The sequence below is a fragment of the Cetorhinus maximus genome, chromosome 6 (assembly GCF_964194155.1).
Source record: "Cetorhinus maximus chromosome 6, sCetMax3.hap1.1, whole genome shotgun sequence".
Classification (NCBI taxonomy): Eukaryota; Metazoa; Chordata; class Chondrichthyes; order Lamniformes; family Cetorhinidae; genus Cetorhinus; species Cetorhinus maximus.
The window spans coordinates 87,995,151-88,022,440 of record NC_135884.1 but is presented as its reverse complement, the minus strand read 5'-3'; the positions used below and the strand labels follow the sequence as shown (position 1 = coordinate 88,022,440).

General features: G+C 39.9%; 1 protein-coding gene across 2 annotated transcripts in view; it reads left to right on the top strand.

The window, feature by feature from the left end:
* Window positions 1–27,290, top strand: part of trim71 (tripartite motif containing 71, E3 ubiquitin protein ligase) — a 58,541-nt gene that overhangs the window by 5,472 nt on the left and 25,779 nt on the right. For both annotated transcript variants that reach the window (XM_078543984.1, XM_078543983.1), the window contains exon 2: window positions 20,254–20,421. In XM_078543984.1, coding sequence (XP_078400110.1) covers window positions 20,254–20,421 — 168 coding nt within the window. The remainder of the gene's footprint in view (window positions 1–20,253; window positions 20,422–27,290) is intronic.

Sequence of the window (27,290 nt, the reverse complement as noted above, 5' to 3'; positions counted from 1 at the left end):
CTCTGTACTTTTATAAAAACTTTATCAGCTTGTCTCAGAGTCACGAATCTGTATCTGAGCTCCCAAAGATCTGTAAAGTTTGACCCTTTGTATGTCCTTATCCCTCTGCAATGTATCACTTTGCATTTCTCCAAGAACCAGATTTTTGATCTCCAAGGGTCAACTTTATAGGCAGGAAAGTGGAATTAAGGCCACAGTTAGATCAGCCTTGATCTTATTGAATGGTGGAGCAGCCTCGAGGGGCTGAATGACCTACTGTTCCTATTTCTTGTGACCGTATAAACTTCATTTGATCAATTTGTCTCTATCCCCTAGACTTGCCTATAGATAAGCACACTCTTACTTCTGTGTCATTTGCAAAATCCTGGTGGAAAATAATTTTGGTTGGTATTTCGTTAAAAGGGAAGAGATAAACATTTGCAACACCAAACTCCCATTGACTATTCTGATCTGATGCCAATTGTTTGTGGTGAGCTAAAAGTGAAGGTAGTATGACGGAGTATATAATGTAAGGGAGGGAGAAGAGAAAGCAGTTTGAATCTTGTCTCAAACAGTTTCCTCACTTATGGGTTAGGAAGTTTATTTGGGGATTGATGCCCTTCAACCCAAAGGTAGAAAGCTCACAAGTAACATCGTGTGGATGGTATTGAGCTCAGTTTTACCAAACCGGTGGTCAGATACCTGTCAAAGCTAGTTGCCTTTGCTTGCATATGTAAAACAACTTGGACAAGGTATGTAAAGGCTCTTAACTTCATCAGATTTTTTGGGAGAAGCAGGTTATTTATAAGACCAGGCTATGATTCCTTATTGATCTAACATCTCAGCAGTCAGGGGCCCTTTCCTGAAGTCACGGTAAGGTTTTTGAAGATGGTTAGCATCTACATAAGGGATATGGAGAGAATGCAAGAAAATGGCATTGAGATGATCAACCATGATCTAATTGGTGAATCATGCTCGATGGGCCAAACTCCTGTTCCTGTGTTCCTATGCATCTTCGGGATGAAAGGGTGAATGAGATTGAGGGGTATGATCGGGTTTTGTTAGATGTGTTTGGCGATGCTAATGCTTGTGATTGAGTAGCCACTGATGGGAGTGAAGTTAATGGTAAGAGGCACACGATTTGAGGACCAAGATTTTCCGGTGTTCACTTGAGATCATGAACCTTGCATAATTTAATGTCCGATGGGAAGTGGGTTGTTAGATTGGGGTGGTGTTAGGCATTTTTGTTGCAAAATTGTTGATTATAGTCAGTAGATACCCAAGATTTTAAAGCTATGAGCAAGGTTAAGTTGCTTCATTGGAAATCACTGATTCTAAGAGGACAAGCATTTCACCGTTTGGGGAAATGGACAGAGCAACCCTGATGAAAATTTGAACTGGCCTTGTGGGTTCTTGACCTGTGGAATTGATGAAGTGTTAAGGAAAGGTATTTTGACCACTGGTGTACATTACTTGATGACTAACTGCGAGCATTGGCAGACCTCTTGAGAGCTGCTACCTGTGCAGATTTACAGTCGGGAGGCACAGGCACTTTAAGATGAAAACACAAAACCCAGCCCTCCGGTAGTTCTTGGCATAGTGGAGAGATGTAGCCTGTAGCCTCGAAGAGCAGGCACTGAGCTGACCAATTTTTTGGGTAAGTGGTTGCATTTTGTTTTTGGTGGGTGTTGTGGAGGAGGAGCAGACTGTCCTGTTCATGGTCCTTGTTGCAGGTTGTTGGTAAAGACGTGATTGGGTCCGGCAATGCTTAACCATTTTTTACCTGTCTAAATGGTGTGATTAACTCATCAAATACTGGAAGACTGATGACTTTATCCTTCCAACACCCAAGTTGTTGGCTTCAGAAGAGGTGGATATAAACATTTCTTATATTTTGTTCAATTTAAAAAATACAGTGCATTTTGCACTCTGAAATCCAGTGAGATGGTGTATAAATTTATAGGTTTACCCTGGTGGTAGTAGATTGTGTGGGAAGGGGTAACTATCATTGCAGTTAGACCGCATCTTGTCTTTAACCCACAGTAAACACTTCAGGTGGCTAACTGTTTTCTCCCTTTGCTTGGAGGGCTTTATCAAACTTGGAATCTTGCAGGCTTGTATGGTGGTGTAATTGGGAAATGTCGTGGGGGTGATGTGGCTTAAGCTTATCTTGGTGCTGAACTTGTTGGGAACCCACCTTCATTCATTTCATGTGCTTTGATTTTTACATTTGGAATATTGTTAATTTTGACAGAGCTTGACTTTTTTTGTTAGCTTGAGTATTTAAAGGTTTTGTTAATTTCCAGCAGTATCTGCTTCATGTGACCATACTCCACAGAATGCTGTGCAGCTGTATAGTTTTATTGATTGCTTAGAAGAGGGACCCCATAGTGCTGAACTAAATTTAATGCTGTGCTTGAGGCCTTTTGTTGAAATCTATATATAGGTTTATTCCTGTGAATCAGTTAACAATGTATCCTTCATAATTTTTCCCTCCCGGCATTGTAGTTGTTCCCATGTGATAATACTCTGCTTTCCATCATCACAAGTCAGGTTAACTGCCATTGCTTACACTCAGCTCTATTCCATGTGTATTCCTTACCAGCAGTGACTTGTGTAGATTTGCTGTGTATATGAGCTGCTTATAAGTCTTAGCGTTTTTATGTAGGTGAAGTAAGTAAAAAGGCAAACAATGCTGATTGCATTGAGTATACAGGAGATTGTTGTCTTGATTTCCACCACCCCCTGCCCCACCCATCCTCCAAAATATTTCAATTACTCTCCCATTAAGGGTAGTGGATGGAGAGTTTCGGTCAACTTCGCATGTAATCCTCTCAATGTGGTTTTTATTCTTGAGTCAAGCTTTTTATATAAAAAAAACTCTGCGTAAATATCGGACTTACTATCATACCAGAGTCGGATGTTTCTAGATTAGGCGTTAAAGGCTGGATAGAGCCATAAAAGATTTACCAAAAGATTTTGGTGGACTCCCAGGATATAGCAACTGTATTGATTGGTTACTTTGTGTCAGTCTTCGATACAAAAGATGCTGAGTTACCAATAATAAACACACCTCCCTCTCCAAGTCACATAGCATTTAGGCTTGAACATATATCACCATTCTTTAATTGCTGGATCAAAATCTTGTAGCTCCTGGGCAATGGCAGTGAGGAAGTGCCTTTATCACATGAACTGTGGCCCACCACACCATATCAAGGGTATGAGAGAGAATCTAGCAAAGCCGGGATTTCTTGCCTGTGTTGGAAAAGGGGTGGTTGTGGAAAGGATCTGGCTGAATTGATGCCCTTCTCCCCACCATGGATACGTAGCCTGCTGACACCTGTATACAGTATTCATAATGACCACTTAGTTGAAGTAGTGCAGGATAGTTAGTGTTTGTGGAACTATACTCTTTTCCACTAACCCAATTTTTACAAAAATCACTGGAAAACACTCAGGAATAGGCTATTGGCTGGTTTTATCCCCATTCTAGGATCAGTCAAGTCAAACACCAGGTCTCTATCACCTTTATCCTCTAGCTTTGTATGGGTTAACATACAAGTGAAGCACATTCACTGAGCTACCATCAGAATTTTTCTCATTTTCTATATGCAGAAACATTAGAATTGTTAATGTAATGTTGATTGTGTTTATCACTAGATTTAAGTGTTTGTACTAACATCAGCTTGTTCATTATTTCAACTTTTTCCCATTAGCTTGACATAGGTCTAAAGCTGTCTTAACTTGGTACAAATTTAGCCAATGCCACACTGGCATTGAAAGCACATTTTTTGAAGTTGTTAGAAATGGGTAGAAGGGAATTTATATTGTATGTTGTTCTTGATCTTGGAGAGTGAATAATATCGACACTAGGTGCCTAAAATGGGAAGTGTTCTGGCCCCTTATGTGCTTGAGCACAAAGTTCACATGTCATTTGAAAATTCACAAATCACTTTTTTTTAAAAAAAGCAGCACAAAGCTTTGGCTCCATGATAGCCTTCATTGCATGATGGTCAGTTCACTCTTTTGTAATTCATTTTGTAATCAGCTGTTAGGAGCTGGTACCAATATGACTGGACTATTCTGTATAGATTTGAGATAGGTCTCTGACTGGAATCTTTACCCTTCCTCTTCAAAATACTCACTCCCTTGTACCACCTCGAAGTTATCTCTAAGATCTGCCAAATTACACATGCTGTAGAAATTATTTTAAAATGTCCCTTACAGAAAATAATATCGTTCAAAGGTTGCAGGCAATCGTCCTTTTAGCTTTATGGTCCCAATATAGAATTTGGGCTGATAGAGGAAAAGTTTATCCGTGTAAGTGACCTGAATAAAATTTAGTTTGGGCTGCCTCAAAGCCCAGTTTTGGGAGGACCTGTCAAATTAGTGTTGGGACAGCCTCTGGCCACAGGTATAGGTGTTGCAGGAAGTGGAAGAAAACTCATACAGCAAGGAAAGTTTTGAATTTAAGACTGAATACTAGACCTAGTGACTTGATGCAGACATTGGATGGCGACGTTTCCATTTAATTTTCTGTAGTGAGTAGATATTCAAGAAAATTGACCTGAGAAACTGTTGGCTTTACCTGCCAGTATAATTAGTGGCTTCGTAACTCTGTCTCTTAAATTGGAGAGCTGAACCTGGATTTATGGTGGTGGACTGTATAATTGAGAAATAAGGAAATATATTAGTGTGAAGCTTGAAGAATTTAGGCATGTATGGTAGAGGACAGTATAGTAATGTAATGTCTCAACTCTTCGCTGAAGATTAGACGTTCCAATCCAATGCATTTCATGATGAGTTATTCTGTTCAGGGTCTCATGGGAAGTGTGGAATTAATTGTATTTGAAAATCAGTAATTTGAGCTGGAATTTAATTAGACACCGCTCTACACCATAAGTTGTTAATATTGCAGTCATGAGTCAAAGATTTTATTGAAGAGTGAACAGGAGAGGACTTTACTCAGCTACCTCATCTTATTTTCTCTTGAAATATGTTGCCAAATTTCCCCCCCCTCCTCTACCAGAGTGTCTTTGTATTGAGTGTGCGGTTTTACAATGGGAGAATAGTTTTTCTTCTTTTCTCATAGTTCCCGTTCCAAACTGTCAAGCAAGTAGGTCTCTATTTTTTGATAAAGGAAGAAAAGGGTGGCACCTGTAATCATGAAATTACTAGTAAAACAGCCATGTTACCAGCTAAAGCTAGCAACATGGAGCGTGCAATCTCCCCTCAAATGTGTTTTGTATGTGAGTATCCTCTAATTATTTCAGAGACTTAGTGGCTAAGTAACTGTTAGAGTGGCAGCTGCTGTTAATGCCTTTCTGCCATTTGTTATTAATGCATGGCACTTTTTTTTGTCACTGGTGACCTTGTGTTCCTGAGGATGTGACCTTAACATGCCTCTTTCTTTGAATTGTGTGCTTAGGATAAGACTCTAGGCATCCAAGGGGGAGGAGAGGAATGGGTTTGCTGCAGATGGTCTTATTTACTATGTTTTATGGGACTGAATCTTGCTTTCTGCTTCCTGATAAATGATTGGATCTTGGAGTTTAATATGTTTAATTCTTTCATTGCTTGAAACTTACTGTTTAGGAAGGGGACATTTGAAGCTGAGGGTGCTATAACTGAATTGGTGCTATGGAAGGGAAAAGCAAGTAGGGTGTTCTTGATTCCTATCCAGTGACTTTGGATAAGGACAGGATCTAGCTTGTCTCTGACTCCTGTCTTTGTCAAAAACCTAGTCAAAGAAATAGGTTTTAAAGAGGGCCTTAAAGGAGCAGAGACAAGCGGATCAGTTATAGGGAGGGAATTACAGTGCATGAGTCAGAAGTTGAAGGGATGGGGTGATGTGCATGGAGGAGGTTGGAGATGGGAGGCATGGTGTCATTAGAGAGTTTAAATGCAAGGTTGAGAATTTTAAAGTTGGCATGTTGTGCTAACGTAGGTCAGTTATGTTGGGCTTGATGCATTATAGAATGCTGGCATAAGAACTTGCATTAAATGCTGGGAAAAAAATAATTGCGTCAAGAAATTAATAGCTGACAAGGAATAAGTTAGAGGTTAGGAAGAGCCAGTATGAGTGGCTCAGTAAGTGTACATTACCCTAAGAAAATAAAAGCTTTAATGTAAAGTTCCCATATAATGGACAACATATCCAACAAATATCTAACAACTTATCTATGGGGAGACATTGGCATAGTGGTATTGTCACTGGACTAATCATCCAGAGACCCAGGGTAATGCTCTTGGGACCTGGGTTCAAATCCCACCATGGCATGTTGGTTGAATTTGAATTCCAAAAAAAATCTAGAATTAATGATGATCATGAAACCATTGTCGATTGTTGTAAAAACCCACCTGGTTCACTAATGCCCCTTAGGGAAGGAAATCTGTCCTTACCTGTTCTGGCCGATACGTTGATTCTTAAAATGCCCTCTGAACAAGGGCAATTAGGGATGGGCAATGCTGGCCTAGCTAGCGATGCCCACATCCCATGAATGAATTTTAAAAAAGCCACCAGCCATCAGCTTAAATCTCCTCTCAATTTATTGTGGTCTCTTGTTAAATTATCCCCTTCCCTCCACAAGGATAGGAAGACCTAGCTCTCAAGGACTGTACCAGTCCAGTTTTCACAGCAGAATATATGATTGCATTTGATGCCATTATTCCAGTGCTCCAGAGTACAACTTTAACAAAAGAACATTGCTTGTATGTATAGTGTAACCAGATTGATCTTGGGATTAACATGCTGTTCATGCGCACAGTTGTAGTTTTCCGTGGTCAGATAATTTTTAAAAACTCAATTGTTAATGTAAAATTTTGCAGTGTATGAGTAACTGCTTGTGTTTTTCATTCACTTGCAACCTCCTGTTCTCTTCCCATCCTACCACCATTCTAAGTGTTGAACTGTTGTTTAGATTTATGGTTCAATCAAAATTTACAGCACACTGGTGTTTCTTTTTTGAATTACTAGTAGGAATCTCTACTAAGAGGCACCAAATGGTATAGTGGGTGATAATACTGTTGCTTCATCTCTGGATTTTGGGCTCAGTCTATTTTCAGCTGTTGGGATGAGTCTCTGGCTGGAATGCCCTTGACCTGAGTCAGAATTGCCTATAATTTGGCATTAACTTAACAATCCTGGGCATCAAAAGAGACATAGTAAATGGCTGGGTGGTTAAGAAATTGTATTGGACTAAGAAATGTGCTTCTGAGGTACAGGGTTAATTCACTGAACATGTTACTCTACCTCTAACTTGGGAAGACTTAGTGATGACAATGGGTGCTCGAAATGGAAATGCATCATTCCCCAATTGTAGTATCCCTTTTAATGGATACTGAAGAATCACCAGTTATTTGCAAGAAATTTCCACAGTACAGAATGATTGTCACAATAAACTTGTGATGGCTGCATTCTGCAAACGTTGATAAGAACATAAGAAATAGGAACAGGAGTAGACCATTTGGCCCCTCAAGCCTGCTCCGCATTTAGTAAGATCATGGCTGATCTTGTTTCGATTTTCACATTGCCATCTAACCCTGATAACCTTTGATTCCCTTGCCTAACAAGAATCTATCTACCTCTGCCTTAAAAAATATTCAATGGCCCTGCCTCCATCACCTTCTGAGGTAGAGTTCCAAAGCTGCATAACCCTCTGAGAGAAAAAAAATCCTCCTCATCTCTGTCCTAAAAGGGCGACCCCTAATTGTAAAACAGTGCCCCCATTTCTGGACTCACCCACGAGAGGGAACATCCTTTCAAAGTCCACCTTGTCAAGGCCATTCAGGATCTTGTATACTTCAATCAAATTCACCCCTCACTCTTCTGAACTCCAGTGGAAACAAGTCCAGCCTGTCCAACCTTTCCTCATAAGACAACCCATTCATTCTAGGTATTAATCTAGTAAACCTCCTTTGAACCACCTCCAATGCATTTACATCCTTTCGTAAATAAGGAGACCAAAACTGCATACAGTATTTGACGTGCGGTCTCACCAATTCTCTGTATAACTGAAGCATAATATCTTTACTTTTATGTTCAATCCCTCGCGTAATAAAGGATAGCATTCCAGTAGCCTTATTAATTATTTACTGTACCTGCATACTAACATTTTGTGACTCGTACTAGAACACCTAGATCCCTCTGCACCTCAGAATTATGCAGCCGTTCTCCATTTAAATAATACTCTGCTTTTTTGTTCTTCCTGCCAAAGTGAACAACTTCACATTTTCCCACATTAAACTCCATTTGCCAGATCTTTGCCCATTCACTCAACCTATCCATATGCATCTGCAACCTCCTCGTGTCCTCTTAACAGCATACTTTCCTACCTATCTGTCTCATCTGCAAATTTAACTATCATGTTTTCACTCCCCTCATCTAAGTCATTGAGGTAAATCTTAAGTTCCCAGCACAGCCCCCTGTGGGACTCCACTCGTCATAACCTGCCAATCCGAAAAAGACCCATTTATGCATACACTCTGCTTTCTGCCAGCAGCCAATTTTCTGTCCATGCTAATATGTTACTTCTTACACCATGCGCTTTTATTTTCCATTATAACTTTTGGCGTGGCACCTAATCAAATGCCTTCTGGAAGTCCAAGTACAGTAATTCTACAGGCTCCCCTTTATCCACTGTGCATGTTACTCCTTCAAAAAATTGGTTAAACATGATCTTCCTTTCACAAAACTATGCTGAGTCTTTCAGATTGCCTTGAGCTCTTCTAAGTGCCCAGCTATAACCTCCTTATTGATCGATTCTAACAGCTTCCCCACAGCAGACTTCAAGCTAACTGACTTATAGCTTCCTGTTTTCTGCCTCCCTTCTTGAATAGAGGGGTTATATTTGCTACTTTCCAGTCTGTTGGAACTTTCCAGAATCTAGAGAATTTTGGAAAATTAACACCAGCGCATCAACTACCTCATTAGCTACCTCTTTTAAGACCCTAGGACGTAATCCATCGGGACCCAGGGACTTGCCAGCCTGCTGCTCCATCAATTTGCTCAGTACCATTTCCCGAGTGATTTGAATTTCACCAAGTCCCCTCTTCCTTTCACCACCTGATTTGCAATTCACCGATTGAAATTCTAATCAGTTAATGTTGTAAATACTGAAAATACAAAATAAATGGAAGGAAAACAGCAAATTGATTAAACCTGGCATACCAAATGCAGGAGTAAGGCTTGCTGTTCTTTAGTAGTTATATGAGCTATGCAGTCTCGCAGTCTCATTCCTTGGGACAATTTTTAATTGAGTGAGGAGCATTGGCATTTTATCTCTTGCCCTGAGATTTGTTTTTTCTTTGACTGCAGTTTGATAGAGAATATATTCCTGTGAGATGGTGGAGCTGCCTGTAAGGATATATTAGGTATGAGAGTTTGTTGGTAAGCTATTTAGTTTTGTGGGGTAGGAGAAATCCCAGCTGTGTCCATTCTGGTCCTTATTTGATTTGCGTGGTTTGTGCTTCTAAGCAGAGGCCACTGGGTAAGTGATCAGATGCTCCTGCTTTGATTTCCCCCCTCCTCCCCAACATGACCAATTACTGTGTGTCCTCTGGCTAAGGAAGGGTCAGGAAGTGAATTTCAGATCAGTCCTCTTTAAAAGCATGGCTATCACATGAAAACATGATTAGGGTCAGCTAGAATGGTTCCTTTTTTTCCCCTCCACAGAATCTTAACAGTGCAGAAGGAGGCCATTTGGCCCATCATGTCTGTACCAGCTCTCCAAACGAGCATTATGATCTAGTGCCGTTGCTGTGCTTTTTCCCCGTACCCTGACACATTAGATGATATTCGAATTGAAATAATGTTCTCTTGAATACCTTGATAAATTGAACCTGCCTCCACCACACTTCCAGGCAGCGCATTCCAGATAACCACTCGTGTGAAAAAGATTTTTTCACATCACACTTCTTTTGCAAATCACTTTAAACCTGTGCCCTCTCATTCTTGATCTTTTAACGAGTGGGAATAGCTTCTTCCGACCTACTCTGTCCAGCCCCCTCATGATTTTGTACATCTCTATCAAATCTCCTCTCAGCCTCCTTCTCTTCAAGGAGAACAGCCCCAGTGCCTCCAATCTATCCTCATAGTTGAAGTTTCTCATCCCTCGAACCATTCTTGTAAATCTCTTCTGCACTCCCTCCAATGTATTCGCATCCTTCCTATAATATGGTGCCCAGAACTGTACACAATATTCCAGCTGTGGTCTAACGAATGTCTTCTATAAATTCAGCATAACCTCCTTGCTCGTGCTCTATGCCCCTGTTAATAAAGCCTAGGATAATATATGCTTTATTAACTGCTCTCTCCACCTGTCCTGCCACCTTCAATAATCTATGCATATATACACTCAAGTCTTTCTGCTCTTGCACCCCCTTCAAAATTTCACCCCTTAATTTTATATTGCTTGTCCATATTCTTCCTGCCAAAGTGCATCATCTCTCACTTCTCCGCATTGAACGTTGTCTGCCACCTATCTGTCCACTCCACCAACTTGTCTATGCCCTCTTGAAGTTCCAAACCATCCTCCTCGCAGTTCACAACATTCCCAAGCTTCATATCATCTGCAAACTTTGAAATTGTCCCCTGCACACCAAGGTCTAGACCATTTAATATATATCAGGTAAAGCCAGGCTTTTGTGCAAGCGATGAAGCAGGATGCCAAATGGTCTGAATGAGTTCTTGAGCAGCTGACCACTCCATGGTCAATCAGCAACCTCAAGAGAAAGGAGAAACTTGGAAGGTTTTTGAGAGTATGCTAAATTTTATAAAATCTTATGCTAGCAGCCTGCACTTACATGCTAACCAGGCGTTCATACTGTATAGACATGGAGTTGTGGATAATTATTTAAATAAACAAACAGCTCTTATCAATGAACACCTGAGAACATCCTTCAGCTTATGAAGAGTTTCTCCAGTTCGACTACCAGAGGGAGGAAAGGAAAGAGGAGCAGAAAAAGCATTAGAAAGCTTTGAACAGATCGATCCAGATGAAGGCTTTTATTTTCTGATCCCTGCTCGCCTTTCATAGCTTTCCAACTGTCCACTGCAGTATACACTGCCATATGTGCTTAGTTTTCACTGGCTTGCATTGTTCAGTGTATTCTGGTGGCCTTCATGCTGTTGCCTTTCAGACAGGAAAGGAAGTGAATGGTGAGCTTGCTATTTAAAGGAGCAGTGCATCAAGGTGAGGGGGGACGACAAGCAAAACGGCAAGGGATGGCGCAGGGATCGGCAAGCATCAAAGTTTTCTTTGCATGCAAGCAGTTACCTGTGATATCACGGCAGTGATGTCTGAAGCACTTTGACTGCATGTGCGGTGAGTGACTTGTGATGGCAGCAAATGCAGTCTGATAGAAATTGTTCACGTGCTTGTTTGCCCCCTTTGCTTAAAATCTAATTCCTACCAGGTTGCAGTGCCATGGGTTTTGGAAGTCCTTTTGTGCCTCAAGCTATGGCTAATTCTGATCCTCAGCTCACCCAGTGTCCATGTGGAAATCTGTCTCCCCCCACCATTTCCCTTCCTCCTCCCCCAACACCACACATGTACATATGTTCCAGGGTTTTGAGGAAAATATTGTTGTTCAATACTTCTGCCTTAACTGAGGTCACCTTACTTGGCACATGCCAGAGATTGAACTTGGGACCTTCTTGACATCCACTGGGGAAAAAGCTCTCCCCATGGAAGAAGTTCGTGAAGTGGCGCCATAGTGGATTTCGGAAAGGAGCTCAATTGTAATGTACACAATTTTAAAATATATATATTCAGGACAGCCTTTCCTCATCTTTTCCACCCCACCAATTTGTGATAATGTAATTGCTGTACACTTGCATCTTCACTGGATGTCACTCGTTGGGGCTGACATATCAAAATAACTTGATTAGAATCAACTGTCACCTACGAAGTTCTGAATTTCAATTAAGTTGATCTGAATTAATACAATTTTAAAAGTTGCAGCACTTAAACATAAGTTTTTAGTTGTAAATATTGCCCATTGGCCTGCAATTGAACCAGAGAGGTTTCCAATTTTGTTGGATCTGGTCAGTTGGATAGAAACACTAATGACATCAGCTTTATACCCTTTGTTCATGCCCTCTGTTCACATTTTACCTTGCAGAAATGTTTGTCTTTTTATCCTTTCATGGCATGTGGGCATCACTGGCAAGGCCAGCAGCCTTTGCCCATCCTTAATTGCCCTTCAGACAAGCTATTGCAGAGAGCAGTTAAGCCAACCAAATTGCCTTGGATCTGGAGCCAGACCAGAGATGGATGGCCGATTTCCTTCCCTAAAGGATGTCAATGAGCCAGATGATTATTGTCATGGTTATTAATGCTGAGATTAGCTTTAAATTCCACATTTATTCATTGAATTTAAATTCCACTAGCTACCATGGTGGGATTTGAACATGTGTCCCCAGAGAATTAGCCTGGGCCTCTAGATTACTAGTCCAGTGACATTACCTCTAGGACTTAACCTGGAACCAATTTGTACCTGAATTTGAAAAAGCAGGTGACTTAGGTTGCAGAAGTAATCCTAATCTCTTGTTTTGAGCTAAACCAACTCATGAAGTGTGTTGCCAATAAACCTCATCTTTGCAAATCAGCTTGTACTCATCAGTACTCTTTGTTGACAAATTGTCAATGTTGTGGTTCAGAAGGGTTTTGATGCAGTAATATTTAACAGCTGGGATGTTGCCAGCGGTAACTTAAACTGGCAAGTGTCCAAGTGACGAATTGTGTACACATACTTCAGTTGACAGATTAGGGAAGCCAAGGCTTTAAAAGCTTCATGGAATATTTAATATACATCGGAACCATAAAATAATTAGATTTGTTTGCTGTATTGTTATAAAACTATATTGAGGCAATTCTTGCTCTCCAAACTTAAATCACTGACTACAATTTCATTATTGGGAATGGAGTCAAGAATGTCAATTTGTGCAATAGAAAGGTCCTTTTATTTTCTTGAGCTTCGTGGAATTATACTGTGTAAATGTAACAATCATGTTTTTACAGAAAACTCACACCCAGGCCCGAGTGCCACACCGGCATCATAGCCCAATGACATCGACATTGCTGCCCTAAGTGAGACATGACATACAGGAGGCTCGACACTTCAAGCACTACCTGCCCAGTTTATGGCAGAGTCTGTGCAGATTGAGCATTGGACTTTCAGCTGTCTCTGAATCCATTGAACCGGAGTGGAAATAAGTTGTCCTCTATCCCAAGGGACTGCCTATGAGAGTGTGTTAGGGAGTTCTAAGATTTTGATGCAGCAACACTGAAGGGACACTGATATATTTAAAAGTCAGGGTGATGTGTGATTTGGGAGTTCAGTGTTTCAATGTACCCGTTGTACTTGTTCTTTGCGGTGTTAGAAGGTGCTGCCAAAAAAGCCTTGGTTGCAATTCTTGTAGATAGAAACGTAGAAAATGTATGGTACAGAGAAAATCATTCAGCCCATATCTGCGCTGGCTGAAAAGAGCTATCCAGCTGAATCCCGCTTTCAGCTCTTGGCCCCATAGCCTTGTAGACAACTGTTTTGCTGATGGTGGAGGGGGCGAATGTTAAAGGTGGTGGATGGAGAGTAGGGAGGTGAGTTACTTACTGCAGAATTCCCAGCCTCTGACCTGCTCTTGTAGCCACATGTTCCAGTTCAGTTCCTGGTCACTGGTGAACCTGACAATGTTAATGGAGGATTCAGTGATGCTAATGCTAAAGAAATATGAAGGGAAGGTAGCAAGACAGTGAAGTGCTGAAAAATAAAGTTTACTTGTTAGGTAGATCAGGACTATATTCCTTTTGTAAATATGGTGAAGAAACTAGGCACTTCAAATGTTTTCTTTCCCCTGTTTCCTATTGCTGGAGCAAGATAGCCTGGATTAATGAAATTGACCATCTCTGTGAAATAGCACTGGTTGAATTTGCTTTAAACAGAAGTGAAGCAACCCATTTTTGCTAAAGGGAGTTTTCTAATGATTAGGCAACTGTACGTTGTTTCTCTGGCCCAGCTCTCTTTTTAATAGCAAATCAATTGAAGACGCTGCATTAAATTCTTTACAAGTAATTGCCACTTGTACTGACCAATTGAATTGTGTATCCACGTACTGTTAAGTAGCTAATAAACTTTAGTTGTACAGTATTTGTTTCCAACAAATGCATTGATGTTTGACCTGGATTTTTCGAAAGCCCCGGTCTCTAAAATGTTAATACCCACTTGTCAGGCAAAATGCATCAGTTGCACAACAGATTCAGGGTATGTATCTCTCTACCAGTGATGGAGTTCTACAAAAAATAGATGTTGGATAAGTGCCATTTGAATTTATGCTGCCTATGCTACAGTTCAAGAGCCAGTGTTTGGCAGATTCCTGTGAACTACTTATGCCAATGGCATACATTGAGGTGGAGAAAATATAAAATAATGAACTGCCTCATTTTTAAAATTGTTCACTGTTTTTGAAATGTTGGATTCAAGTTGGGTATATATCACCAAGCCAATGAACCGACCAATGATTCTGCTTGCGAAGCTTGTTTAAAGTTGATATGAAAAGCACATGGGACTATTTTGGCTTGGAAGCAATTGTTAATAGAATCCATCAATGTTTGCCGTAAAAGCTTGCGAACAAGGTACTGTATCTACCTGTACAACTATTAACTAGAAGAATTTAATCACTTATACCAAAAGTTGCAAGTTTATAGTGTGTAAAATGTGAATATATAGAAATGATTTCATGAAGAAACATCTAGACAATTTGCAGCATAGTTTTGATTAGGAAGCCTCTAAACTTCCCCATCTCTCCCAACCCCACAACCTCAGAGATCTGGATTTATATCATTCTGGCCTCTAGTTATAGTTGCTCTCATTGGTGATCATTCCTTTAGTTGCCTAGGCCCTAAACTCTGAAATTCCCTCCCTACACCTCATTTTCCTCCTTTAAGACACTCCTTAAAACCTTGCTGTTTGGCAAAGCTTTTAATTGTACTACCTAACATATCCCCTTGTGTGGCTGGATGCCACCCTTTGTTTTATAAAGCTCTTGTGAAGCACCTTAGGATGTTTCGTTCAAACAGTTTAAATCAAATGCACTGTGTGTCACAGTGGAATTTATATTCTCACTGAGGTGATGTCACCTATAAATTGTTCAGATTTGATACAATAAACAGTGACCTAGTACTGTTTACTGCAAAGTAAGTAAAATGCACATATCCATTTGGGACAGCCTCTTTTATTTATTCAGAATAATAGTTTTGAATTAACAGCATTTCATATGGATGTGGAATTCTGTGTCTGATCCATTTCGCTAGCACTTTGAAAGGATGGTTTCCCCCCCACCCCTTCAGTTGTGCTGCTGCAGTGTTAGATTTCAGAAGCATGGTATTCCATTATATTCATCTGTTTTTTTTAAATAGAAGCTGAAAGAAAGAGGTGTGTTTGTGTGACCACCAGAGGAGCTATTCATGAACTTAGCATTTTCTTTGCAGTGGTCTCATTGAGGCATTTAGCATATGCTCCTCTGCTGTACTGCTTGAGGAGGGAGTGAAAGGTGATTCTCTTGACCTCCTGATCATGTTTCCTATTCTTCCCACTGCCCCCCCCACCCCCTCCTCCAAGAAGAATCTGAATGGAAATGGAGCCTTTGTTTTGTATGTTAATTCCATACAAAACAGGATTTTACTCTGCCTGGTTAGTTGGTAGCCTTGCTGTGTTCCTTGAAAGTATTTAAAGAAATGAAGTTTTTTTGGACTGTGGGTAAATGGCTTGAATGCCTCTAAAGTCCTCGTGCTTTTCAGTGGGTTTAGTATAAATGATTTCAGTTATAGGGATGATTTTTTCCAATTTGGTTTTGTGGGCCAGTTGAGGGCATAGTGGACTGCATACCAGTATAGAAGACGGCTGAGAATTTTGAAGAATTGTTCTGAAGAGACATAAGGTATCAGAGTTTCATAGGGTTTTTAACAGGAGGATTTGCCTTCCCATTGTTTTTGCATATCTATGCTTTTCACCAGTGCTTTTTACAGCTCCATATTTTCCCCTTAGCTTGTTTGAGGATTCAATCCTGGTCTGCGCTGGTTAGCTGATATCAGGCAGGGTGGTCGTAGTTATGTGGAATTGGTGTTTAGAGAAAGAAATGAATGGTTTTCCACAGCAACTGAAATTAATGCCTACACGCATTGGTGAGGACAAGATCAGGCTTGGTCATATAAGTTGCTGATGTATGAAGAATTGCTCTTTAGATGAGATAATGGAGATGAATTGGTCCGCTTTGGAGTTGTGCGTCAGCATGAGTTGATGCTCACAGAAAAGATGCAGAACAAAGGAACAGTTCAGAGAGCCAGAACTTAAGATAGAAATCCTGTTTCTCGAGAGGCTAAGGTTTGCCTTTGCCTTGTGTTAATGCAGTGGGGATTGACGTCCTTTTCTTCTGTTGTCAGTTGGTTCTGCTGAATGTCACCAAATACAGTGCTGTGCGAGATAAAAGGGGTTTTGTCCTGTCAAACAGATAAGTTCTTTTGTGTCATGTGTTGAAGAAGTTGAAATTAAAGTTGACTTCCCTTGCCCAATTCCAAGATGGAGGTGTGGAAGCCACTTGTTGCTTTAATGTTTAAGGTAGCAAATACGGAAAGGTTTTGTTCTCAAATGAGAATAAATGTGATAATTAAGGCAAGATTGGGCTACCATGTTCAGACATCCCATACACAGTGAACTCTGCTGTATTGAAAGGTTTTGGGCCTGGGATAAATATACTCCACCTGTGATGTAGCTATAGGAACCTCACTTGGATGTCTACAAAAGAAAATGGCATATAAAAATCCTCTAGATTATTTGACTGAAATACATTTAATGCAAGTGACCTCTATATATTTATGCCATTGTTTTATTGTATTTCATCACTATATATTAAGTAATTTGCAAATAAATCTTCGTTTCAATCTGACTCCTGGCCTGACGATGTGCGACCGCCTGTTTTTCAGAGGAGATCAATTTCTGAACATCCACAGCTTTCCAGGGTTGTGAATTCCAAAGATTCACAACCTTTCTGTGCGAAGAAGTTTCTCTTCGCCTTAGTCTGAAATGGCTGACCCCTTTTTTATTCTGAGACTGACCCTTGGTTCTAGATTTCCCAGCCAAGGGAAACATTTTCTCGGCATCTACCCTGTCAAATCTATTGATCCTATCAGTGCAGACTTGAGGCAGGAGTAAGTGGCAAGAATCCCATGTTTCTCTGCTGCAGCAGACTTAAGAGATTGTGACATGGAAACTACCAAAAATGCTTCTTGAGCAGAGGGTAAGTGATTTTTACAAGGGATAGGTGCTATAGCCTCCAGGTGCAGTCAGTAGCACTATCGAGTTAGGAAAATCTGGAGCTCAGATTTACATCACTAAAAGTGTTCTACCTTTACCATTGGCAATCTCTAGAGCCCAGTGGATCTGACAAGAGTAGCAACAAGTATTTGAGAGAGCAAGCAGCACACTGAAACCTATGATTTCCAGTTTGGCAGTGCTAGTCTGGAATCCATCTGGATAACAATCATGTCTGTACAATGGTACTGAGACTTCTGCATCAAGTTAAATTGAACTAAGGAGGTGTGTGTATCTGGTCTTCTGTTCTTATGGGGAAATGCTGGAAAGATCATTGATGCAGAACTTGAAATTTTTTTTCTGTCTGCATTCATTTCCTTTCTCATTCCCTCTCCAACAATTCAGTTAGCATAGCCAGTATCTGAATGTTATCAGAACCATGACATTTATCTGTAACAAAGTGAATAGCTCAATTTATATTGCCTGATTTGATTGCGTTCAAACCTATGCTGAAATTCTGTAGTGCCCTTTTCTAGCTGTATCTGGATGACTGCAATTGTGGCCATCCAGGCTCCAGAAGCTATGCAAAAGAAAGCATTATGCTAATCCACGTCAGAGGGAAGAGCTATGAGGAACAAACAGCTTGATGATTTTGTCTAAAATCTCTAAGCAGACCTTTATACATGGATATTGTTTGGGTTTATTTTTTTCTGGTGTTTAGGTACAGTGTAGCAGCAAGGTGAGGGTTATGTTAACAAAATTATGATTGGCATCAAGAAGCATTTCTTTGTGAAGCAATTAGAAGGACGTTAGGGATGAAATTCTGGGAGGATGACCCCAAATGGGTTTGAATGAACTTAGTTTGAAGCAGTCTTGTGTATTTATACTAAGAATTGCAGAGACAGTGTAGAAGTCGGGCAGGAATATGAAACCAATTGTCTTGCATTGAAACAAGTTGTATCTTGAAACACATGATTGTGTCTTTTCAGTTGGTGGACTGGGTTAAATTGAGCTATTATTATTATTTTAACCACTGACTCTAAAAGCCCAAGTGTTTCACAGCTAAATGTATGGAAAACTTTGACTAAGGCCTATTCTGTTTTGACTACTCTTCCTGAATGCTGCCAGTCTATACGCTGAAGCAGTTCTCTCTAGGAACAATACTATCCTTTGCATGTACTGGCAGGCCTGCATATGGTTATTGATGGGTACATAAGGTGCAACCAGCTTATAGGAAGGTGGACTGCATGTTTACAGGAGTGATTATTCATTGTCTTAAAGTAAAAAAAATAGTTTTGTTGCAATATTTTGGAACTGACTGATGAAAGATGATATATACAAATTAATATATATTGCTTGAGGTACCCATTTGAAATATGGTGCAAATCATTTAGTGATGTTCAAATCCTCTGCCTGTAGTTTTGTGATGTTTAAGTTCTATCCAGACCCATGATAAATGCCACATTTCCTGTTGCCTTGATAAAGATTGTATTGCTGTCAACCCAGAGAAATTAGTTGTTATTTGACCTGAGAAAACCTGTTTAAAATTGTACAAGTAAAGGGGAACCTAGATATTTATATAAGACTTAAGTTGGTAAGAACTAAATGTAGGATTTTCAGTCCCAGTCTATATCTCCAGGTAAATATGACATCTGTTACTGAAGATGCTACAGCTTTGGTGCCCCACCTATCACTTTCTGCAAGCTTTTCATTTTTGGTGTTCATTCAGAGTGCATTTTCCCTGTTTCCCTTCACAATCTGTATATGTCTTGTGTGCAGACAAATGAGTCATGCATTTCACTCTGCTTTATAACTGTTGATAACTTCACAAACCATATGAACAATTTGAGGTATTCAAACATATTTCTTCATTCTCATATGACCTAATGTTTAACCAAGGATAATATGCATTAGGAGCAGGAGTAGGCCATTTGCCTTCTCGAGCCTGCTCCACCATTCTAAAAGATCATGGCTGATCTGATCATGGTCCCAACTCCACATTCCCGCATATCCCTGATAACCGTTGAACCGTTGACTCTCTTGTTAGTCAAGAATCTGTCTACCATGATAGAGTCTACCCTTTGCACATTCCTTATGTCCTCTTCACAACCTACTTTCCTACCTATCTTTGTGTCATCAGCAAATTTAGCAACTATACATTCTGTCCCTTCATCTAAGTAATTGATGTAAATTGTAAATAGTTGAGGCTCCAGCACTGATCCCTGTGGCACTCTACTCGTCATACCTTGCCAACCTGGAAATGACCCATTTATCACTACACCATGCTTCCTGTCAGCTGACCAATCCTCTGTCCATGTTACCACCTACACCATGAGCTCTTATTTTGTGTAATAACCTTTGATTTGGCACCTTGTCAAATGCCTTCTGGAAATTTATCCTGGTGTTTGCAGTTGAGTGGTAGGAAGTTAGTTGATGCCCATGATTGTCCCAGGCATGGTTTTTGTGATATTTTCTTTGATATTCTTTGCACAGTGCTAATTGAAGACTATTTACTTTCGCCAATGGGTCACAGGGAAACAAGGGACTGATCATAGAGCAATTATAATCTTCTTAGCATCAGGTTCAGAGCAGCAACAATGGAAACCTCGGATTAGGTCTTCCACGCTAGCTACTACATTGGCCTTGGGAGCCAAAGCATGCCTGTGTATTTGCTCCTAAAGACATAGTATTGCACCTATGATAAGCCATACTGTGAAATAAATTTGGAATATTGTTTCAGCTGAAAAATCCATGAGTACTGGGATAAATAGCGTCACGTTTTCTATATCCATTCTGAAATATTTTTTCCTACAGAAAAATTTAAACTGTTTTACTTTTATAAGTAGTTCAGTTTTCTCCATTCTGGTCAAAACCAGTTTCTTTGATTCACAATGTTAAGCTGGACTTCAGCTTAGTCTGATACCCTAACTTAAATTAACTGACATTGATGATTTTCTTCTCTTCCAGGTGATGCGTCTGTACTGTGATACTTGCACTGTCCCGATTTGTCGAGAATGCACAATGAGCCGTCACGTAGGGCACAGCTTTGTCTACCTCCAGGATGCCGTACAGGACTCCAAAGAAATTACCCTACAGCTGTTAGCGGATGCACAGCAAGGCCGACAGGCAATTCAGGTGAACTTTATTAAGAAGCCCAAATATAACTTGCCCATATCCTTTGTTCTAATTTCTTTAAATCTTTTTGTGCTGTCCTCATTTCAATCTAACTTCATGATCACAAGACCCCAAATTGTCTGTCTTTAACTTAGCTTGTTATTGCCTCCAGCTTGGCCTTCTCCCTTGTGGGTTTCCTCAGCTTCTGCTGAAGAAAGGACTTTAAAACACAACATCCTGATACATACAGATTATCCCCACAGTAATTCCCAGCTGGTCAGGAAGATTAAAATTCTTATCATTACAGCTGAGGCCTCAGCATTGATCATTACAACTAACGTCATACCATGCACACTATTAACATTTATTCTTTTTTTTTTTATCTTTTCAGATCCACCCACAAAGCCCTTCTTAGGAGCCCATAAACTTTCCTCAGTGTACAGTGTGACATCACCTCTTTCTTTCACTATGCTCTTGCAGCGCTCCAGATTTGTTCCCCATTTACCTTTGAGCAGGTTTCTGTAGGTCTTGATAGAGATGAATAAAAACGATAATTTGGGGCACAAATAATACTCACTTGGGAAAATGCAGGTTAATTAAGAAAAGCCAGCATGGATTTGTTACAGGCAAATTGTGTTTAGCTAATTTGCTTGAGTTTTTTGATGATTTAACAGAGAGGGTTGATGAGAGTATTGCTGTTGATGCAGTGTACATGGACTTCCAAAAGGCATTTGATAATATGCCGCACAACAAACATGTGAGCAAAGCTATAGCTCATAGAATAAAAGGGACAGTAGCAATATAGATACAAAATTGGCTGAGTTACAGGAAACAGTAGCAGTAGAAGTTAATGGTTCTTTTCCGGACTGGAGGAATGTTTATACTGGAGTTCCTCAGGAGTTAGTGTTAGGACCCCTGACTTAGACCTTGGTGTGCAGGACACAATTTCAAAACTTGCAGATGGTACAAAACTTAGAAGTATTGTGAACTGTGAGGAGTATGGTGTAGAGCTTCAAAAGGTTATAAGGGCAGGATGGTGGAATGGGTGGACAGATGGCAGATGAAATTTAATGTAAAGAAATGTGAAGTGATTCATCTGGGAGAAAGAATGTGGAGACATTTTTTAAAAAAATAGAGTAAAATTCTAACGGGCAGGTGCAGGAGCGGAGGGACCTAGGTATATATGTGCATAAGTCATTGAAGGTGGCAAGACAGGTTGAGAGTGAGAGTAATAAAACATACAGTATACTAGGCTTTATTAACAGGGGCATAGATTACAAAAGCAAGGAATTTGTTAAAGTTGTATAAAACACTAGTTCAGCCTCAGCTGGGATATTGCATCCAGTTCTGGTCACCACATTTCAGGAAGGATGTGAAGGCATTAGAGAGGTTGAAGAAAATAATTCTCAAAGATTCACGAGAATGCTTCCAGGGTTGAGGAACTAAAGTTATGTAGAAAGATCGAAGAAGCTGGCACTGTTTTCCTTCAAGAACAAAAGATTGGGAGGAGATTTGATAAGAGGCATTCAAATTCATGAGCGAGTCTGGACAGACTAGATGGGGAGAAGCTATTTCCATAGGTGGAAGGATCAAGATCCAGAGGGCACAGATTTAAGGTAACTGGCAAAAGAATCAATGGTGACTGGGGAAAAACTTTCCTGGAATGCGCACTGCCTGCGAGTGGTCTGCCTGCGAGTGGTGTAGGTAGGGTCAGTTGAGGCATATATGAAAGGCAATTGAATTATTAGCTGAAAAGGAAGAATAAGGTGTTACAGGTTAAAGAGGGATGGGGGGGAGAGCATGTGGTGGCACTAGGTGAATTGCTCCTTCAGAGAGCCAGTACAGACATGACAGGCTGAGTGGTGGCCTCCTGCGCTGTGATTGTTATCTGTGAGTTGTTATTTCTCTATATTGTAAACTTTATCCACTTGTATTTCTTTTATCTGTTAATGCAAGTCGATCTTCCTTGTCCTCTTTGCTATATGTATAACATGATTTTCTTCTAGCACATCCTCTTTTTTTTATTCCCCCCCCGCCCACCTGTTTATTTTCATGGGCTATAGTTATCAAACTCAGAATCCCATTTTCCCATTTATGCCTTCTTCCTATCTGAAGTTTTACTGTTTATGTACCCTCATGCGTTCCTCTACTCCATTTGGAATTTTACTAATATAGGGTATGGCGTTCTCGCTCTCAAAATTGTATTACATATGTTGAAACTGTATTTGCCACATACTTTCCAACTCCCCTAAAATATGTTGTGCATTCTAGTTTGTATTCCCTAATTTCACATCTTTATAACTCTCCTTGCGTGCATATCCAAATTGTGTCTTTGAAGCGCAAGAGATCTAAATTCATTTCTGGGCATCTTGGTGGTCTAAGAAGCTTTTGGTTTGTCCCCTGTGTCCTGACCTTTGACTCAGCTAATGTCCAAGTCCATATGTACTGCACCCATTGCATTCCATTGTACATCGAACAAACATTTTTTCACCTTCCTGCACATCACTCAAGGAACTATTCATGTGTGCCTGGAGAGCCGAAGATGGGCTTCATTGCAACTTCAGTTTTCACTTACTCCCTCTCCTCCAAGTTGGCTAATTATGTTATAGCAATCAAACATGCACGTTTCTGGTAGAGGCCCATACAGTTGTGTTTTGGGTTTTAGATCCATGACCAATGATTCATACCGTAGCACTGAGAATGTTGAGGTCAGTTTTAACTTGGCTAGCTGAGATTGGCTAACTGGGCACAGACCAATGATTGAACCTCAAACCTTTGTTTTGCATGGCTCAGCTATCAATTGGGTAAATGGCATATCAGAGGGCTTTAAATATTAGAACTTAAGCAGTGAACAATTGAACTGGAGTCTAGTCTTTGTACACTCAGAAACTTGTACTTCCAGACACCACATATTGTGCACCTATATATAAATATATTGCCAGTACCTAAATATAATTAAAAGCCACTTGAACTGCCTGGACATTTCTTGGATTTTGGCAACTACCATATCAATAATATGTTTATCATGTCTACACAGCCCAATCCAAAGGGCTGTTACAGGAGTGTGAGCTTCAGGTAAGTATGCAAACATCATTTGTACGTATTGTGCTGCACTGTTTCTTTTTTTTTATTTGCTATTGTTTCAAAATGAAATGAATGCTTGGTCTGGAAGTATTTCTTTTATGCTGCTATTTAAATGCTGCTTGCAGGAAACACAAACCTTTTATCTTGCTGGAACATACCTTGCTGTTGGGGAAAATAATTTGCATGTGGTGGATTTCACTTGTCTGTAGGGATGGAAAGAATATTTGCAGTTGAGTTTTAATGTGCCAAGAGTGCAGCTGAAGGACTTTTCTTTTGAAAATAGCAATGAACAACTATTGTCTTTTTTAATACCAGCATTCTTGTCTGCTTTTCTGAAGGTGACAGCCTAAAGTGATACTCTGTTCCTTGGGTGTGGTAAACTAACTCTCTGAGGCCTTGCACTCGTGGAAGATTATTTAATTGCGGCGGGTGTAACAGCATTGTACAGAATCCTAATCGTGTCCTTAAAAAGCTAGTGCACAATTCCACCAGGATCAATGGTTACTGGTTAGAGCATGAACTCTGGTTTCTGTTTGCTTGACCACATAGACAAGAAACAGTACTTCCTACAATTACCCTGGTTCACAACAGATCTAAAATTACAACCAGAGTTTCAGGTGTAGCAGAAGTATTATTTTTCCGGCATTTCAATGCCATTTTAAGCATTTTTAAATCCTGTGACTTTTTTTTCCACTGAGCAATTATTGGAGGGTTAAGGTTTAGGGTAAATGAATTGTTATAATGAAGCCTTTTCCCATTTAGTTATTACTGTGTTGTGTATCATTCGGCTTGTTAGATGATACAGTGCTGCAGACCATATTTGGGTGTAGCTCAAAGGATGCACAGTGATTAACAAGGGGATGAAGTTTTCTGCGGAAGTTGTATCCATTTTGCAAGTGTCAATTTGCGCTTCAGTTTCCTGTTGGTCTCTATTTGCTGGAGCATTAAAATTTGCATAATTGTGCACGTGTTGGTAACAACATGTAAGCTGTGGAAGCTGTTCAGTTTTCAATGTGACTCCTACTGATACCATAAAAAATGCATTAAAAGAGAATAAAAAGCAGGTCACAGGATTTAAAAATGCTTAAAATGGCATTGAAATGCCAGAAAAATGATACTTCTGCACCTGAAATTCTGGTTGTAATTTTAGATCCGTTGTGAACCAGGGTAATTGTATGAAATTCACATGTACACCTCTTAAGCTGAGGCCAGAGCCATTATAAGCAAGTTGGGATGTGTTCTTGCTACCCAGTTGCTGACTGCAAAATTTGTAAAAAGTCAGTGGGTCCTTCCTGGCAATAGAGTTTTGTCTTTGTTATCCTTCCACTTTCAAAAATGTTCTTTGTTTCCTTGGAATGCCTGTTTCCATCTCTTAATTACATTGTTGGAATGTGTACTGGCCTTCAGGATGTTCAGCTTGACTTTTGTCCTGTCGCAAAGTGAAATAAAAGAAAGTAAGTTTAAGCAATATTCAGAAAGACCACTCCCTTAAACATGAACCATATTTAGTGCTTGTAGAAGTGTTGAGGATTGGTTGTCACTAGCATGCTCTGCTCAACCTCCTTCAATATTGTCACAATGGCTGTTTGTGTTCATCACGAAGCTGCCACTTGTAAGTTGTGGTTATTGGAGCAGGAAGCTCCTCTTTCAGGAAAATTGTCAAATAAAAAGGAATGTTTGGAGCATAATTTCTTTATTAATGGAAGAAAATTTTAGTCTCAACTTTTTTTGGCTACTCCAATGATGCAATACCCTTGCTTGTTCCGGTGCATTAACCACAGGACATGACCTGGTGACTTTAACCTGGCCTGAGAGCCCCAGAAAGCTGTACTATATATGATGAGAAACCTACATCCGTGTTGTTAAACAAAATGCTGCTGAGAATTTCTTCATAAAATATACTCCTTTCATTATTCTTTCCCTACCCCCTACCTTCCTCTCTGAACTTTAGTTTGTTCACTGATGACTCATTTGTTCAGAGCGTACATCTGGCATGGTACTGAGGCATACAGATTGCAGAAGTCCCAGGTTTGAACTCTTCTATGCTGAGTAAGTTGGAGCAGCAGTTGGTTACTAACTTTGGATTCTGTGTCCTGAGACTTTCAGGGAGCATACAGTCAGGGTTCATAGGATTTATCATCGAGTGAACTTTCCTGTAAATTTTGAGGAGTGAATTCTGAGTTGCTTTCCATAGTCAAAAAGTGTCTTAGCCTCTTCCACAGTAAGCTTGGCTGGTTGGGAAGATTGCATTAATGCATTCAATTAACGGAGCACTTGGTGAGGTATTTAAATTCCAAATTGTAGCTTGTGGTCAAAGATGTGTGTGAGAATGAGGCATGAGAGATGATATGCTTGTATCACATTCTTAATGCCTGAATCTACAATTTTTTCACTCATTTTTGAGAGATGGTGACGATTTGTAGTATTTCTGTTATGTATGTGTGTGTATATATATATATATATATATATATATATATATATATATACACACATATATTTATTTATGTAGATGATGAATTAGTTTATATAATTTTTACAAGATTCAATCATCTTATAGAGTCATAATAAATACGGAGAGGCTCAATTGGGAAATGAATACTTTGTCAGTCTGGGAACAGTTCCACTGTCAGGCTGTGACTGAACAACCATGGTTTGATTTCATGTGTCCACAGTTGACCTCCTCCTTTATAATCTGGGTTGCACTAATGTGATTTATTTGTCAGACACAATTTAACTTTAAAGGCTGTGATCCTAAAGCCTTGAGTTTTCAATTTCAAATCTTTTGGGTTCATTTCTTCTGAGTTCAGAACGACCTAACTGGAATTCTAAACCATTTAAATGGAGAGGCTGGATTAGCTTTACATTCCTTTTACCAAGTGAGCCATGCTCAATATATTGGGCATGGTGCCAAGTGTTTGTGAGCACTGTATTTTCATGATTCTTTTACTACATTAAAGGCACCTTCCTAAATACATATTTCGAGATCCACTGTATGTCATAGAATGGAGACGGTCTCTGTCCTCTGCGTGTGTTTCTGGCTAAACTTCCCCAATTGGATGGGTTGCCATGTTCTTACATGGATCAGCCACTGAGTGGTGGTGGGGGGAACTGCAACTAAAAGAAATGCATTCATTTTTCTGCGACATTTTCCTCCTGATGGTAGCATGGTGGCAGACTGAGCTTTGGAGAGAAATAGAAAACTGGGAAAATTGCCAAAGTAATGGATCCTGTAAAGGACCCTAATAAGATGTAAACTTGGTCATAACTACTGCAGTGATTTGTCTCTGGTTATACAGTCACTGTTTAAAATATTAGTAAATCTGTAACTTTTAAGTGCCAGCAGTTGAAATGGAATGTATTTGGCTATTTATCATCAATTTTGTTTAAAATTTTCAGCCTCAAAATTGAAAGTAATTTTATTTTGCTTTCATACCATAGCTGCCATTTGAATAAATGTGCACGTTGTTCTAAAAGAATGAATAAGAAGTTGTAAGTTAGTGAAAAGTAAGATTTGTTCTGCCTGGAATGCACTGCCTGGAAGTGTGGTGGAAGCAGGTTCGATTGAGGCATTCGAGAGCATTGGATGATTATTTAAATAGAAACAATGTGCAGGATTACGGGGGGAAAGGCAGGAGATTGGCAGTAAGTTAAAATGCACAGAGAGCTGATGCAGACTCGATGGGCCGAATGGCTTCCTTCTGCACCGTAACAATTCTGTGATTCTTTGCCATCCCTGAAAAGATAAACAGACTTAATGTACTGGAGCTGACCACAGGAGTTGTGCTTGGCCTGAGTATGATGCCTAA